This window comes from Leucopleurus acutus (assembly GCF_964270905.1).
Source record: "Leucopleurus acutus genome assembly, chromosome: 7".
Classification (NCBI taxonomy): domain Eukaryota; kingdom Metazoa; phylum Chordata; class Mammalia; order Artiodactyla; family Delphinidae; genus Leucopleurus; species Leucopleurus acutus.
This window is the reverse complement of record NC_139150.1, coordinates 81,332,549-81,346,390: the sequence shown is the minus strand read 5'-3', so window position 1 is coordinate 81,346,390 and position 13,842 is coordinate 81,332,549. Positions and strand designations below refer to the sequence as shown.

The 13,842-nt window shown below is 39.6% G+C and overlaps 1 protein-coding gene across 3 annotated transcripts in view; it reads left to right on the top strand.

Annotated features, from left to right (window-relative positions):
• Nucleotides 1-13,842, top strand: part of RASEF (RAS and EF-hand domain containing) — a 94,108-nt gene that overhangs the window by 67,318 nt on the left and 12,948 nt on the right. For all 3 annotated transcript variants that reach the window (XM_082843147.1, XM_082843146.1, XM_082843145.1), the window contains 7 exons: nt 786-874; nt 7,683-7,917; nt 8,227-8,364; nt 8,481-8,628; nt 9,922-10,003; nt 11,204-11,318; nt 13,050-13,169. In XM_082843147.1, the coding sequence (XP_082699273.1) occupies nt 786-874; nt 7,683-7,917; nt 8,227-8,364; nt 8,481-8,628; nt 9,922-10,003; nt 11,204-11,318; nt 13,050-13,169 (927 nt within the window). The remainder of the gene's footprint in view (nt 1-785; nt 875-7,682; nt 7,918-8,226; nt 8,365-8,480; nt 8,629-9,921; nt 10,004-11,203; nt 11,319-13,049; nt 13,170-13,842) is intronic.

The following is a 13,842-nucleotide window of genomic DNA, read 5'->3' as shown; positions in this document are numbered from 1 at the left end:
CATTTTCCCAACTTAAAAAATATGCCACTCCTCTGCATAAATAAATGTCTAGGTGTCAGCCAACTCTTTGTTCAGTGTTCCAGAAAACCAGAGAAAGATGTATAAGGTGTGACCTGGGTCCTGGAAGAGTTTATAGTATAGTAGGGAGTTAAGATGTGCACAGATAGCAATAATAGAAGAAAAAGTGAGATGTCTCGTGGAGGTTAAAATATATATTGCCCAGTTGAGAGGAGAGAGAGGGTGCTTCTGGCTGAGGAGTTTATTTAGACCCACTGGTTTGTTCTTTCTGGTAGTGAGATCATCAGAGTGGAGGCCTTGGGCTTTAAACCCTCCTACAGAAACAAGCTAAGGCCCGTTTGGAATTTTGAGGACCTTTCCCTAGACTACATGTGCCAGAAAGCCTCCTCCCCCACTTTTGGGGGTCAGCTTCAAGGTTGGGGTTCCAGTGCCACAGCTTTGGGTATGGATGAGTCAGCTACTAAGCCAAATGATGGTTTGAGAAGAGATAAATCCTCAGTCGGTATTGCAGGGTCCTGGCAAATCTGGGGAACCAAGATTCCCCTTTATGGCTTATATGGTAGGGTTTGGACTTAAGACATGATGAGGAGAGAGTACTATGGGAAGTTGTTGCAGTTTTTCCCTTGATTTCTGTGCTTTCGTTTTCTCATGTAGGATACCAAACTTTTAATTACATTAGTAAACTAGTGTGCTACAGTTTTTTAAAATGTACACAGAATTTTTACATGTAATAACAAAATATTACGTATGTATTTTATGTATTACAGCGCATAAATAATATATCACCAGGGAATACAATTTCCAGAAGCAGTCCTAAATTTAATGCTCATTCTCCTCAACCTCTGGGCTATGACAGGTATGTTAACACCTACTTACTTTTTGTTTAAATTCTGGAACAGAGTTAAAAGGAAAGTACATTTCCTTACAGGTAAATTAGAATAACAGAATATATTTGGGGCACTAATATCTGTTTTCTACTATCTTACTTTAAATTTATGAAACATGAAACATGTAAAGATTAAAGTAAAAATGTTTTAGAGAGAGTAAAGTGATTCCTTTAAGATGTTATCGTGACTTGGTTTTATGTATGCTTACCCTTACCTCATGCCTATTAAGTCTTGTTTCTTAGAAGTGCCCTCAGTAAGAGGTGTTTCAGGGAAGCCAGTGGAACTACCATATGTGATGTTGTGATATACGTAGTATATGATGTTGAGACTCTTGGCACAATCTGTAAATGTTTAATAGCTCAGTATAATATTATGCAAGCTATGTTCAAGGAAAGGCAAACTTTCAAAACAAACAGAAATGTGGCAAGTAGATGTTTATGCGCTAATGTATTAAAGGAGTCACAGAGGCTTCCCAGAAGTGAGGATTTAGCTCTATTTTTAATCAAATGAAGTGAAATATTAGCCCTGCTATAACTTGAGATCTAGCAGTAAAAACTGAAAGATTACATTTGTGTACACATGTGTATACATATACATGTCCAGTGTTGCTACTTAATAGGCTAACTTGGAGTATGTCAAAGTTTGATGGTAGGGCTTCCCTGGTGGCGCAGTGGTTGAGAGCCCGCCTGCCGATGCAGGGGACACGGGTTCGTGCCCCGGTCTGGGAGGATCCCACATGCCGCGGAGCGGCTGGGCCTGTGAGCCATGGCCGCTGAGCCTGCGCGTCCGGAGCCTGTGCTGCGCAACGGGAGAGGCCACAACAGTGAGAGGCCCGCGTACCGCAAAAAAAAAAAAAAAAAAAAAAACCCCAAAAAAAAAAAAAGTTTGATGGTAGACGTGAGTGCATAAACTGCAGGTCTCTGGCTCTCCATTTCTGATGCCACTTTCATAATTTATGTTCCTTCCCTTTTCATTTGAGGACTTTTGGTCTAAAGAATAATGTACTTAGTATCTTGGCATTAGCAAAATGGCCATATCCCCTTTCAGGAAGGTCTGTTTCCAAGGCTTACTGGTAATCACTTTTAATAAAATTCTATCCAAGTATCAGATGTTTTTATTATTCACTGATTTGTTTAATAAAAAATTTGAATGGTTTATCTATTTGTAGGAAACTGGCTTCTCTGTTTTTGAGAAATAGATATTACTTTTTTTTTAAGTTTAAAAAGGTATTATTTTAAAAAATTGTGATAAAATATACATAACGTAAAACTTACCATCTTCACTATATTTAAGTGTACAGTTCAGTGGCATTAAGTACATTCACATTGTTTTGCAACCGTCACCACCACCCACCTCCAGGACATTTTTCTTTTTTCTTTTTTTTTCCACACACACACACTGTATTTTATTTTTACAATAGATAAATAAACTGACACCAGGCATTGTACATGGATGACCACAACAAAAGCAACAATGACTGCACTTATGAAACACACTCATACTATGTCATAATATTGACATTCAGTCCAGTAATCCTCCACTGTAACAGCTCCTTTACTTTGCAATGAAAATTGATTTGTATATTTTTTGCCTCTGGGACCTTGTGGGATTTTTTTTTTATTCAAACAGAAAGTCACAAAAATTATAATCATCCTCATCAGTTCACTCAGTCCCATGTAATTAATTTTTTCATCTTGATCTTTTGTTAGCACTTTTATGAATTCATCAGTTTTCCATTAGAGTTCTGAAAATGCTTCTTCATTCAGTTCAGCAGTATAGTCAGTTACCAGAAACCTGTACTTGTCAGAGTCTTTTCCATGAATTCCTTGAAGATGAAACCCTTCTATAGGAACATTTTTGCAAAAGCATCAGGGTACACCCAGAACTGTCTGTAAATGACAAAAGACTTAAAAATGACCACGGTTAAAGATTTGATGAAAGTTCATAATAATGCAATTGACAAGGAAATTTAGTTATTTCTGAGATATACATTTTAAGGTAATAACTAGAATTATGACTTATAACATTATACCAGAACATATAAGAGTTTTAGAAATTTCATGTAATGTCTGAAACATTTATATTAACATATTTCCATACAAATAACCCAAAGAGAGTTTAGCATTAGTTGTTTTTTTGTTTTTTTATACTTCAGGTTCTTATTAGTCATCAATTTTATACACATCAGTGTATACATGTCAATCCCAATCGCCCAATTCAGCACACCACCATCCCCACCCCACCGTGGTTTTCCCCCCATGGTGTCCATACATTTGTTCTCTACATCTGTGTCTCAACTTCTGCCCTGCAAACGGTTCATCTGTACCATTTTTCTAAGTTCCACATACATGCATTAATATACAATATTTGTTTTTCTCTTTCTGACTTACTTCACTCTGTATGACAGTCTTTAGATCCATCCACATCTCAACAAATGACTCAATTTCGTTCCTTTTTATGCCTGAGTAATATTCCATTGTATATATGTACCACAACTTCTTTATCCATTTGTCTGTCGATGGGCATTTAAGTTGCCTCCATGACCTGGCTGTTGTAAATAGTGCTGCAATGAACACTGGGGTGCATGTGTCTTTTTGAATTATGGTTTTCTCTGGGTATGTGCCCAGTAGTGGGATTGCTGGATCATATGGTAATTCTATTTTTAGTTTTTTAAGGAACCCCCCATAGGTTCCTTAAAAAACCTATGTATCACTTATGAATATAGATGCAAAAATCCTCAACAAAATATTAGCAAACCAAATCCAACAATACATTAAAAGGATCATACATCATGATCAAGTGGAATTTATCCCAGGGATGCAAGGATTTTTCAATATCAATGTGATGCACCACATTAACAAACTGAAGAATAAAAACCATATGATCAGCTCAGTAGATGCAGAAAAAGCTTTTGACAAAATTCAACATCCACTAATGATTTAAAAAACTCTCCAGAAAGTGGGCATAGAGGGAACATACCTCAACATAATAAAGGCCATATATGACAAACGCACAGCTAACATCGTTTATTCAAAGGTGAGAAACTGAAAGCATTTCCTCTAAGATCAGGAACGAGACAAGGATGCCCACTCTTGCCACTTTTATTCAGCATAGTTTTGGAAGTCCTAGCCACAGCAATCAGAGAAGAGAAAGAAACAGAAAGAATCCAAATTGGAAAGGAAGAAGTGAAACTGTCACTATTTGCAGATGGCATGATACTATACATAGAAAATCCTAAAGATGCCACCAGAAGACTACTAGAGCTCATCAATGAATTTGGTAAAGTTGCAGGATACAAGATTAATATACAGAAATCTGTTGCATTTTTATACACTAAGAGTGAACTACCAGAAAGAGAAATTAAGGAAACAGTCCCATTTACCACCTCATCAAAAAGAATAAAATACCTAGGACTAAACCTACCTAAGAAGGTAAAAGACCTGTTCTTGGAAAACTATAAGACACTGAAGAAAGAAACTGAATATGACACAAACATATGGAAAGATATACTGTGTTCTTGGATTGGAAGAATCATATTGTTAAAATGACCATACTGCCCAAGGCAATCTACAAAGTCAATGCAATCCCTAACAATGTAATCACTAACAAAATACCAAAGGCATTTTTCTAGAACAAATAATTTTAACATTTGTATGGAAACACAAAGGACCCTGAATAGCCAAAATCATGTTGAGAAAGAAGAAAAGAGCTGGAGGAATCATGCTCCCTGACTTCAGACTATGTTACAAAGCTACAGTCATCAAAATAGTGTGGTGCTGACATAAAAACAGACACATAGATCATTGGAACAGGATAGAGAGTCCAGAAGTAAACCCACACACTTATGGTCAATAAATCTATTACAAGGAGGCAAGAATATATAATGGAGAAAAGACAGTCTCTTCAGTAGCCAGTCCTGGGAAAACTAGACAGCTACATGTAAAAGAATGAAATTAGAACATTCTCTAACAATGTATGCAAAAATAAACTCAAAATGGATTAAAAATCTAAGTGTAAGATCAGATACCATTTAACACGTAGAGGAAAATGTAGGCAGAACACTCTTTAATATAAATTATAGGAATATTCTTTGGATCCATCTCCTAAAACACAGGAAATAAAAGCAAAAATTAACAAATGGGACCTAATTAAACTTATGAGCTTTTGCACAGCAAAGGAAATTATCAACAGATCAAAAAGACAACCCACTGAATGGCAGAAAATATTTGGAAATGTATGACCAACAAGGGGTTAATATCCAACATATATAAACAGCTTATATAACCAAACATCAAAAAAACAAACAGCCGAATTAAAAAATGGGCAGAAGAACTGAATAGACATTTCTCTAAAGAGGTTGCTGATGGCCAACAGGCACTTGAGAAGATGCTCAACATCGCTAATCATCAGGGAAATGCCAATCAAAACCACAGTAAGATATCACCTCACACCTGTCAGGTGCTATCATCAAAAAGATGATATCATCAAAAAGAACACAAATAACGAATGTTGGCGAGGATGTGGAAAAAAGGGAACCCTCATACACTGTTAGTGGGAATGTAAATTGGTGCAGCCACTGTGGAAAACAGTATGAAGTTTTCTCAAAAAACTAAAAATGGAATTACCATATGACCCAGCAATTCCACTTCTGGATATATATCTGAAAAAAACAAAAACACTAATTCTAAAAGATGCATGCAGCCCAGTGTTCATAGCAGCATTACAATAGCCAAGATATGGAAGCAACCTAAGTGTCCATCAACAGATGAATGGATAAAGAAGATGTAGTATATATATACAATGAAATACAACTTAGCCATAAAAAATAATGAAATTTTGCCATTTGCAGCAACATGGATGGACTTGGAGGGCGTTATGCTAAATGAAGTAAGTGAGACAGAGAAAGACAAATACTGTATGATATCTCTTATATGTGGACTCTAAAAAATACAACTAACTAGTGAACATAACAAAAAAGAAGCAGACTCACAGATACAGAGAACAAACTAGTAGTTACTAGTGGGGAGGGAGGAAGGGGCAATATAGGGGTAGGGCAGTAAGAGGTACAAACTATTAGGTGTAAAATAAGCTACAAGGATATATTGTACAATGTGGGGAATATAACCAATATTTTTTAATAACTGTAAATGGAGTATAACCTTTAAAAATTGTGAATCACTATATTGTATACCTATAATTTATATAATAGTGTACATCAACTATACTTCAGTTAAAATTTTTTTAATTAAAAGCATCTTGTAAATTTAATTTTATTGCTTTTGTGGCCTTATTGGATTTCAAGTTGTATATTTGTTTTAGTTTTGAGTTTTTTCTAAGAACTCTAACAAAAATATAACTTGTTTTGTATTTTTACATATTTAATTGTAATTAAAATATTCTTCAGGCAGATAAGAATAGTTTACTTTTAAAAGGGTATGTATATAAGTTGAGTTTGAGAAAGTCTGATCTATATTTTTTATTTAGATCTATATTTTCATGGAGGTGATTTTTCAATCAGGATGTTTTTCTCTTTCATTCCTTATCAAAAATATGAATAGGTTAGGGCTTCCCTGGTGGCGCAGTAGTTGAGAGTCCGCCTGCCGATGCAGGGGACACGGGTTCGTGCCCCGGTCCGGGAAGATCCCACGTGCCGCGAAGCGGCTGGGCCCGTGAGCCATGGCTGCTGAGCCTGCACGTCTGGAGCCTGTGCTCCGCAACGGGAGAGCCCACAACAGTGAGAGGCCCGTGTACCGCTAAAAAAAAAAAAAAAAAGATTACCCTCTCTTTTCTAAGAACATTCATCTCTTATTATTTCTCATTATCTGGAGACCTATATACCCTGCCCATTTCCTCTTTCTGATGACATCATGTAGGCCAAGTGGCTAGGATGGTGTCCAATATGTAGTAGGAACTAAGTAAGTTGTAACCCTTGATTTATTTCAGTATAAACTTAGATACTTATGGGAATCAAATGGAAAAGCAAAAGTAAATGAGGTAATTAACATTTATAAAATGCTGGAGTTTCCCAAGTGGAAAGATCCACAGAAGTCAGGAGTTCTAGCCTTTGTATGGGGCATCTCCCTATGAAACCTCTCCCATAGGAGTCTTTCCAGACATGTCCACACTTAGTGGCAGAAAATTCATCTTGTATGCCAGACCATTCCAGGGCCACACATTTCTGACTGCCTGGCATTTTTCACCATGTCAATTACAGACGTGATTCCCACAAAAGTTTATCAGTTGGCCCTGAGAGAATATAGTCTTCCTGTGTCAGCTCTTCAAATATTTGAGGAGAGAAACCATTACAACTTAAGCCGAGTGCACTGAAACATTTCTCAGACTGGAGGGTTTAAAGTCTCAGGTCATAATAGAGGTATTATCCAGAAATGGACATGCTGTTCAAAATATGGTCTGACCACATTAGAATAAAAAGGTTCAGATGTTCTGTGTACATTTTTCTTAACACAACTTGAGATTACATTTACATCCTGGGCATTCTGATTCTTTTTGTATCAGGAAATAAAGGTGATTTTTTTAAAACAGCTTCCTTTATTAAATGTTTGATTTAAGTGTCTTTATCTTAATTGATTGTTGCATAGAATGAACTATTGCTCTGAGCATTTTATTTCCCCTGTTGCTTAATCATGGAATACACTGAGGCTCTTGGCAAGAATGAGAATATCGGTCTTCTTGATTCTGTTGCTGTCTGATTCCATTGCTGTGTCATCTTGAGCATCGCCGGCCCTCAGGTACAGCAGTCCTCTCCTTTGTCACCAGGTCATCCCGCTCTTCCTACATGGATGAGGACTGTGACTCTCTGGCCCTCTGTGATCCCATGCAGAGGATAAACTGTGACATTGACAGCCTGCCTGAGAGCTGCTTCGACAGCGGCTTGTCTACCCTGAGAGATTTCAATGAGTATGACTCGGAGGTGGAGTACAAGCACCAGAGGGGATTCCAGAGGTCACACGGCACACAGGAGAGCTCTGGGGGTGATGCTTCAGACACAGATGTAAGCCCCAAAGTCATTTCTCCCCTAGGCCTGATCTTCCATAGAAATAGGTATCTCACCCCGTTTGACCTTTATCTGTCATGGGCATTGTTTTAAAGGTTATACATGTGAAACATAGTTGGGAAAATGTCTCTCCCTATCAAGTTAGGGAAAACTCTCACAGATTCCCTTTTGCAGCCACTCTGTTCCATAATAGCATTGACTGTTGATCCAGCAGCATATTTTTCTTCTTTTTATTTCATGATGTATATGTGTAATGAAAGACTTTGTTTTTTAACGGCTGACTTTAAAAAAAAAAAAAAAAAACAGGTTCCTGATATCAGGGATGAAGAGACATATGGCTCAGAAGGCGTGGCTTCCATCCTGGACTGGAAGCCGCAGGAGTCTGCTAGTGAAGGCAGTGTCATCAGCTCCTTGAGGAAGCCCATCTCAGCACTTGCACCACAGGTAGGCGGTTTCAGAGACACTTTTATTCATGAACACTGTTCATCTTCATGCCATATAACTTACTAGGAAGAAAGCTGGCACTACCTTTGTCACTCACTGTGGCTTCCTTCCCCTAGACAGACATGGTGGATGATAACCATAACTCTTCCAGCTCACAGAAGGCTTACAAGATTGTGCTGGCTGGGGACGCTGCAGTAGGAAAGTCAAGTTTGCTCATGAGACTTTGCAAGAATGAATTTCGAGGAAACACAAGTGCCACCCTGGGTACAGTTCCTTTTTCAGTGGATAATGGGAAAATGACCTTCTTTAGGTTGATTTCTATTTTTGTTAGGGATTATATACAGACACACAGATCTCTCTCTTTCTCTCTCTCTCTCTGTATAATATGTATATAGGTAGAGGTGTGTGTGTGTGCACACGCACTTGCACACACACGTGTCCTTCTCTATAGAATAGCCCTCTGTTTTGGCTAAGGCCTAAGTTTGGGAGAGGAAGACTAGCAAAGGACTGAGGTATCTGCTTACCCAGTGAGACCAACCAAACAAAGTTTAGAGCCAGAGATGACAGATTCATTTATTCAGCAAGCATATCCTGAGTCCTGCTGTGAGCCGCATACTGTTGTAGGCACTACGGATACACAATAAACAAAGTCGAATAAATCCCTGGATGAAAAACACATTTTAAAACATGAGATTTGGGAGAGGTGCACTTTTACACAGGGTGCCCAGGGAAAGCCTTTCTGATCAGGTGTCATTTGATGTTGATAAAGTGAGCTTACCGATAGCCAGTTTGTCATTAAGGTCAAAATCATAGCCAGGTGTATGTTCCCTCCCCTCCTTCACAATGGAATACAAGAGTAATACCTCTCAGAACAAGGAAAAAATAGTGTCCTCATTTCCCAAATTTGCACAGTAATCAGTAAAAGGAATTGAAAGAAGATATGCAAATTATCATTTACTTTTCTTCCTTATCTAAAGAGTTCTTATTTTGATAACCAGAAACCTTAGAACAGATTACCTTCTTCACAATGGACGTCTTTCTAAATTTATGGTTCTCTGTTACACCTTTCAAGATAACAAAGCTGAAGGTTCACTTCAATTTGATTCATAAAAAGCCTGCAATATGTGGTTCGGTTCCTAGAGAGCCTGGCATATATATACATCGTATACATGTACTTATATATATATACACATACACACATGTATATACCTGTATATATACATATACATAGGCACATTTATGTGCATGCACACACACACACAGATATAACTGAGTCCATCTAATTATGTGGACACATAAAACATAGATTTTCCTTTTGTCCATAGATTAAATCCTTCCCCAAGTCAGCCAACCTGCAATAAGCATCTGCACGCACTTGTGTGGTCTGACTTATAATTAGTATGGAAGGTCACTGTCCTTGAAGGCCAGGTTCATTCCTCTCTGTCTTGCCGAACTTTGGCTTATTGGCTTTTGTCTCATCCTAAAGAGGGCTTGAAAGTAAAAACCAATGGAATTATTTACATCGTGTTCTCCATGTTCTCTTATATTCCTTTTCAGGAGTTGATTTTCAAATGAAAACTCTCATTGTAGACGGAGAGCGAACAGTACTGCAGCTCTGGGATACCGCTGGCCAGGAGAGGCAAGTGCTTTCCATAATACTTTGGATTCTGCTGAGTTGCACAGACAAGCCTTGTAGGATACTTGGTGGGTTTTGTACTCATATAATTCTGATCGAGCACGTTAGAATTTCAAGAATGCTTGTTTTTTCCCACATCCTTTCCTCCTTCGCTGATCCATCAGTCGTGTGAAGAGGATCTTTAAGCTTCCTTTGAATTGGTGAGCCACTGATAAAAAGAGAATGCCCTATCCTAAGGAGAAAATTTCGGTGAGGCGGCATTCCTGAACGTGGCAACAGTGTGAGGAGCTGCATAGCGGGGGCACCACAGAAGATGGAGAGGAGGACCTGTCAGTTCCCCGGTTCAAGGGCAGGGACACAGACCATTGATAAATAGCAGACTCGCATCTGGCCACAGACAGTACCCTGTCTTTCTTTCACTGCTGATGGCCAGAGCATCAAGCATAGGTTTTAATCATATCTAACTCTTAGGGAACAGACTGTATCCGATTGTGCACCGAACAAGTATGGGGGTACCTGCCGACCTCTGTAACCAGGCACCATTCAGGGTGTTCAGATTCAACGGTGAACAGGTGGACACAGACACCTGCCCACATGGAGCTCATATTTTCTAGCAGCATTTGAAAGATATGTGTGGTTAACATAGCTATTTAAGATCCTGTAAAATACTGCACTCGGTTTAGGACAGATAGGGTGAGGTATGCTCTTCCCCTGGTGAGCCCCCAACACCCTGTGTGTGTGTCCTGTGGTGTTCCACATGGTTACTTCTTCTACCACCCACCCACCAGCCAAAAAATAATTTTTCTCTGATGTGCCTCTCCTTCCATCCTTCACACACACCCTTCTGTGTCCCACAGCTGGGTTCTGGTAGTGTGTTGCTGAGGCTGAAATTTTTAGAAATTACGATCTCAACCTTGTCCTGGCTATGCTCTGGGGTATGTAGACTTTCTTGGGATTATTTGGTGGAGAAAATGATTGGCTTTTCTAAATCACTAGCCCAGATTCTTATTCTGTTACCTTTCACCAGGTCATTCTAGGCCTCGGGGATGACTATTTCACAGTAATAGGTTGCCATTAGATTCTTCTCAATTGGGGCTTGTTTTAAAAGGTAAGGGAAAAAAGTGAGCATAAAGGAGATGAAGAATGAGGCAGCACCAAACTGACTGACTGATTAGAACAATTACGTGCTATTCTCTTTTCCAGATTCAGAAGTATTGCCAAGTCTTATTTCAGAAGAGCAGATGGTGTTTTGCTGCTGTATGACGTTACATGTGAGAAAAGCTTTCTTAATGTACGAGAATGGGTAGATATGATTGAGGTAAGAATTCAAAACAGAGAACCAAAAAATTACATAGGAGAGCTACAGGCTGTCTCGGGAAATGCTGTTTCTCTCCTTTGTCAAAACGAACTCAATTACAAGCCACTGATCCAGGCTCTCAGGAAGAACTGGATGTGAGAAGTGGGGTTCCCAATGGCACTTGGTAGTACTGGTCTCCTCGTCAGTAGCTGGGCAAGTTCCCACAGAGCTAAGGACTCTACTAAAGTGAGCTTCTGGGGTGGGGAAGGAGGGGGGAAACTCCTGGGTTTTCTTTTTTTCTTTTTCTTTTTTTTGCGGTAAGTGGGCCTCTCACTGCTGTGGCCTCTCCTGCTGCGGAGCACAGGCTCCGGACGCGCAGGCTCAGCGGCCATGGCTCACGGGCCCAGCCGCTCCGCGGCATGTGGGATCTTCCCAGACCGGGGCACGAACCCGTGTCCCCTGTATCGGCAGGCGGACTCTCAACCACTGCGCCACCAGGGAAGCCCTGTCTTCATTTTTAAAGGATGGTTTTTCTGACTCTATAATTATTTGCTGACTTTGTTATACAGCAGAAACTAACACAACATTGTAAAGCAATTATACTCCAATAAAGATGTTAAAAAAAAAAAAGAATCCATACCTAGACACATCATGGTTGAACTGCTAAAAGTCAAAACAAAGAGAAAATGTTGAAAGCAAGAGAAAAATCACTCATTGTGTACAGAGGAACCACAATACAATAATGACATCAGAAACGAGTCCAAAAGGCAGTGAAGTGGCATAATTTCACTGTTTTTGAGGCTCATTTCTTGATGCTGTTATCAGGTGTGGTACCAAAGTAGATGAGCACCTGGATGTTTTTAGGCACCACAAAGAGTCATTTCTCAGTGAGGGCTGCTGCTTCGCTTGTTTAGGAGCTATAAACCTGTTTTTCTAGTCAGGTTGTCTTCTATTCTCATAGCCTGCTCAGGGGGATGTGTCCTTACTGCCCCCTTCGTTTTACAGATAGGGAAATGGAGGCAGAAACAGGAAGAGACTGCCTGATTTCATGCAGCCGGCGAGTGGCCAGGTGGTGGGAGGGACAGAGTCTCAAACTTAACTCTGCCTCTCACATCTTACATTCTGCCAGCCAGCTCCTCTATGAATGCCGGGACAGACAGTGCAACAGTATGCATATGCTGATTTGGGGAGCATTACCCTGAGAATCTGTTAATTTGAATGACTGCTCCTTGACTCTTCACAAGAAAAGTGTTGACATTTAGGGCCTTCTGATTTTGCTTTTGTTGTAAGCCAGATAGCAGCGAGTGTGGAACTCTGAGACTCCATTTTTGTCCCATTATAGCTGAGGGAATATTTGTGTGTTTTGTACCTGCGATAATGAAGTTGACTTGTAATCACCACTGTTTGAGTGAAAATTATAGAAAATTATGTGGGCACTACAGCCAAATGTAATTCTGGGGTTGCGCGTCTTGAGTTTGGTATTATTTTGTATAGTGGCAAGGGTGATGGAGTCAGTTTGGACCACCCCTGGCCCTTACAATGTCTTATTTAACCTCTCTGAATTTCAGTGTTCTGATCTGGAAATGGGAGACGGTTTGGCTCCTTTTAGAGATATTTTGAGGTTTAAAGATATTGTCTGTACATCATGTGGCATATAAGGGGCATTCAGAAAGGGTAGCTGTTGTCATCATCAACCTCATAACTTGTCCAGTGTTTCATGTATGCACAATTTCTTTCTTTTCTTCATGGTAGGATGCAGCCCATAACAGCATTCCTATCATGTTGGTAGGAAACAAGGCTGATCTTCGTGATGCTGCTGAAGCGGAAGGACAAAAATGTGTCCCAGGGTACTTTGGAGAAAAACTGGCCATGGTAAGAGTAAGAGTGGGTCCAAATTGGGAGGGACCTTTCACTTCTGTCTACATTTGCTGAAGAGGCTGTTTGACAAACTCCACTCTGTTTGATAAGTCTTCTGTCCCTATACAGGCAGAACTCCCAGTGGCCCCTATCCGTCCCATGAATGTAAATAATTACACCAAGAGTTAAATCCCTTGTGGAGGTAAAACAATCACATGATCATTTCCCCCACTGAGTACCAGTGACAAAGAGGATGCAAAATTATCGTGTCTTCCTCCTCACTCTTCCCCAGTTCCTGGAATCCTTCTCTAGTCCTGGAACCTAGGTAGAGGAAGAAGAATGGATGTCCTGTTTTGAAAAGATGGGTTTGGTTCCAGAGGGTCACTGTGCCAAGGGGCAGCAGATGGTGCAGTGTGTCATCTGGGTAAAGGGGTGAAGAGAATTGGAAGACTCATTCTTTCCTCTAAGATTTGTAGTCAGTTGGAATAGTATAAAATTATTTTTGGCTATGCATTTGTACCAAGGATGGACCTCATTTCTGTCCAGATTATTACTGTGGGCAGTGTTTATTCTCTCATTATTATCACTGTGTCAGAATGCTATGTGGCCCTCTTATGACTTGTCTTACCCAAATAAGGAACCAGATGCTCCTTAGGTGAAATATGAAGTTCTTATCATAACAGTCCGA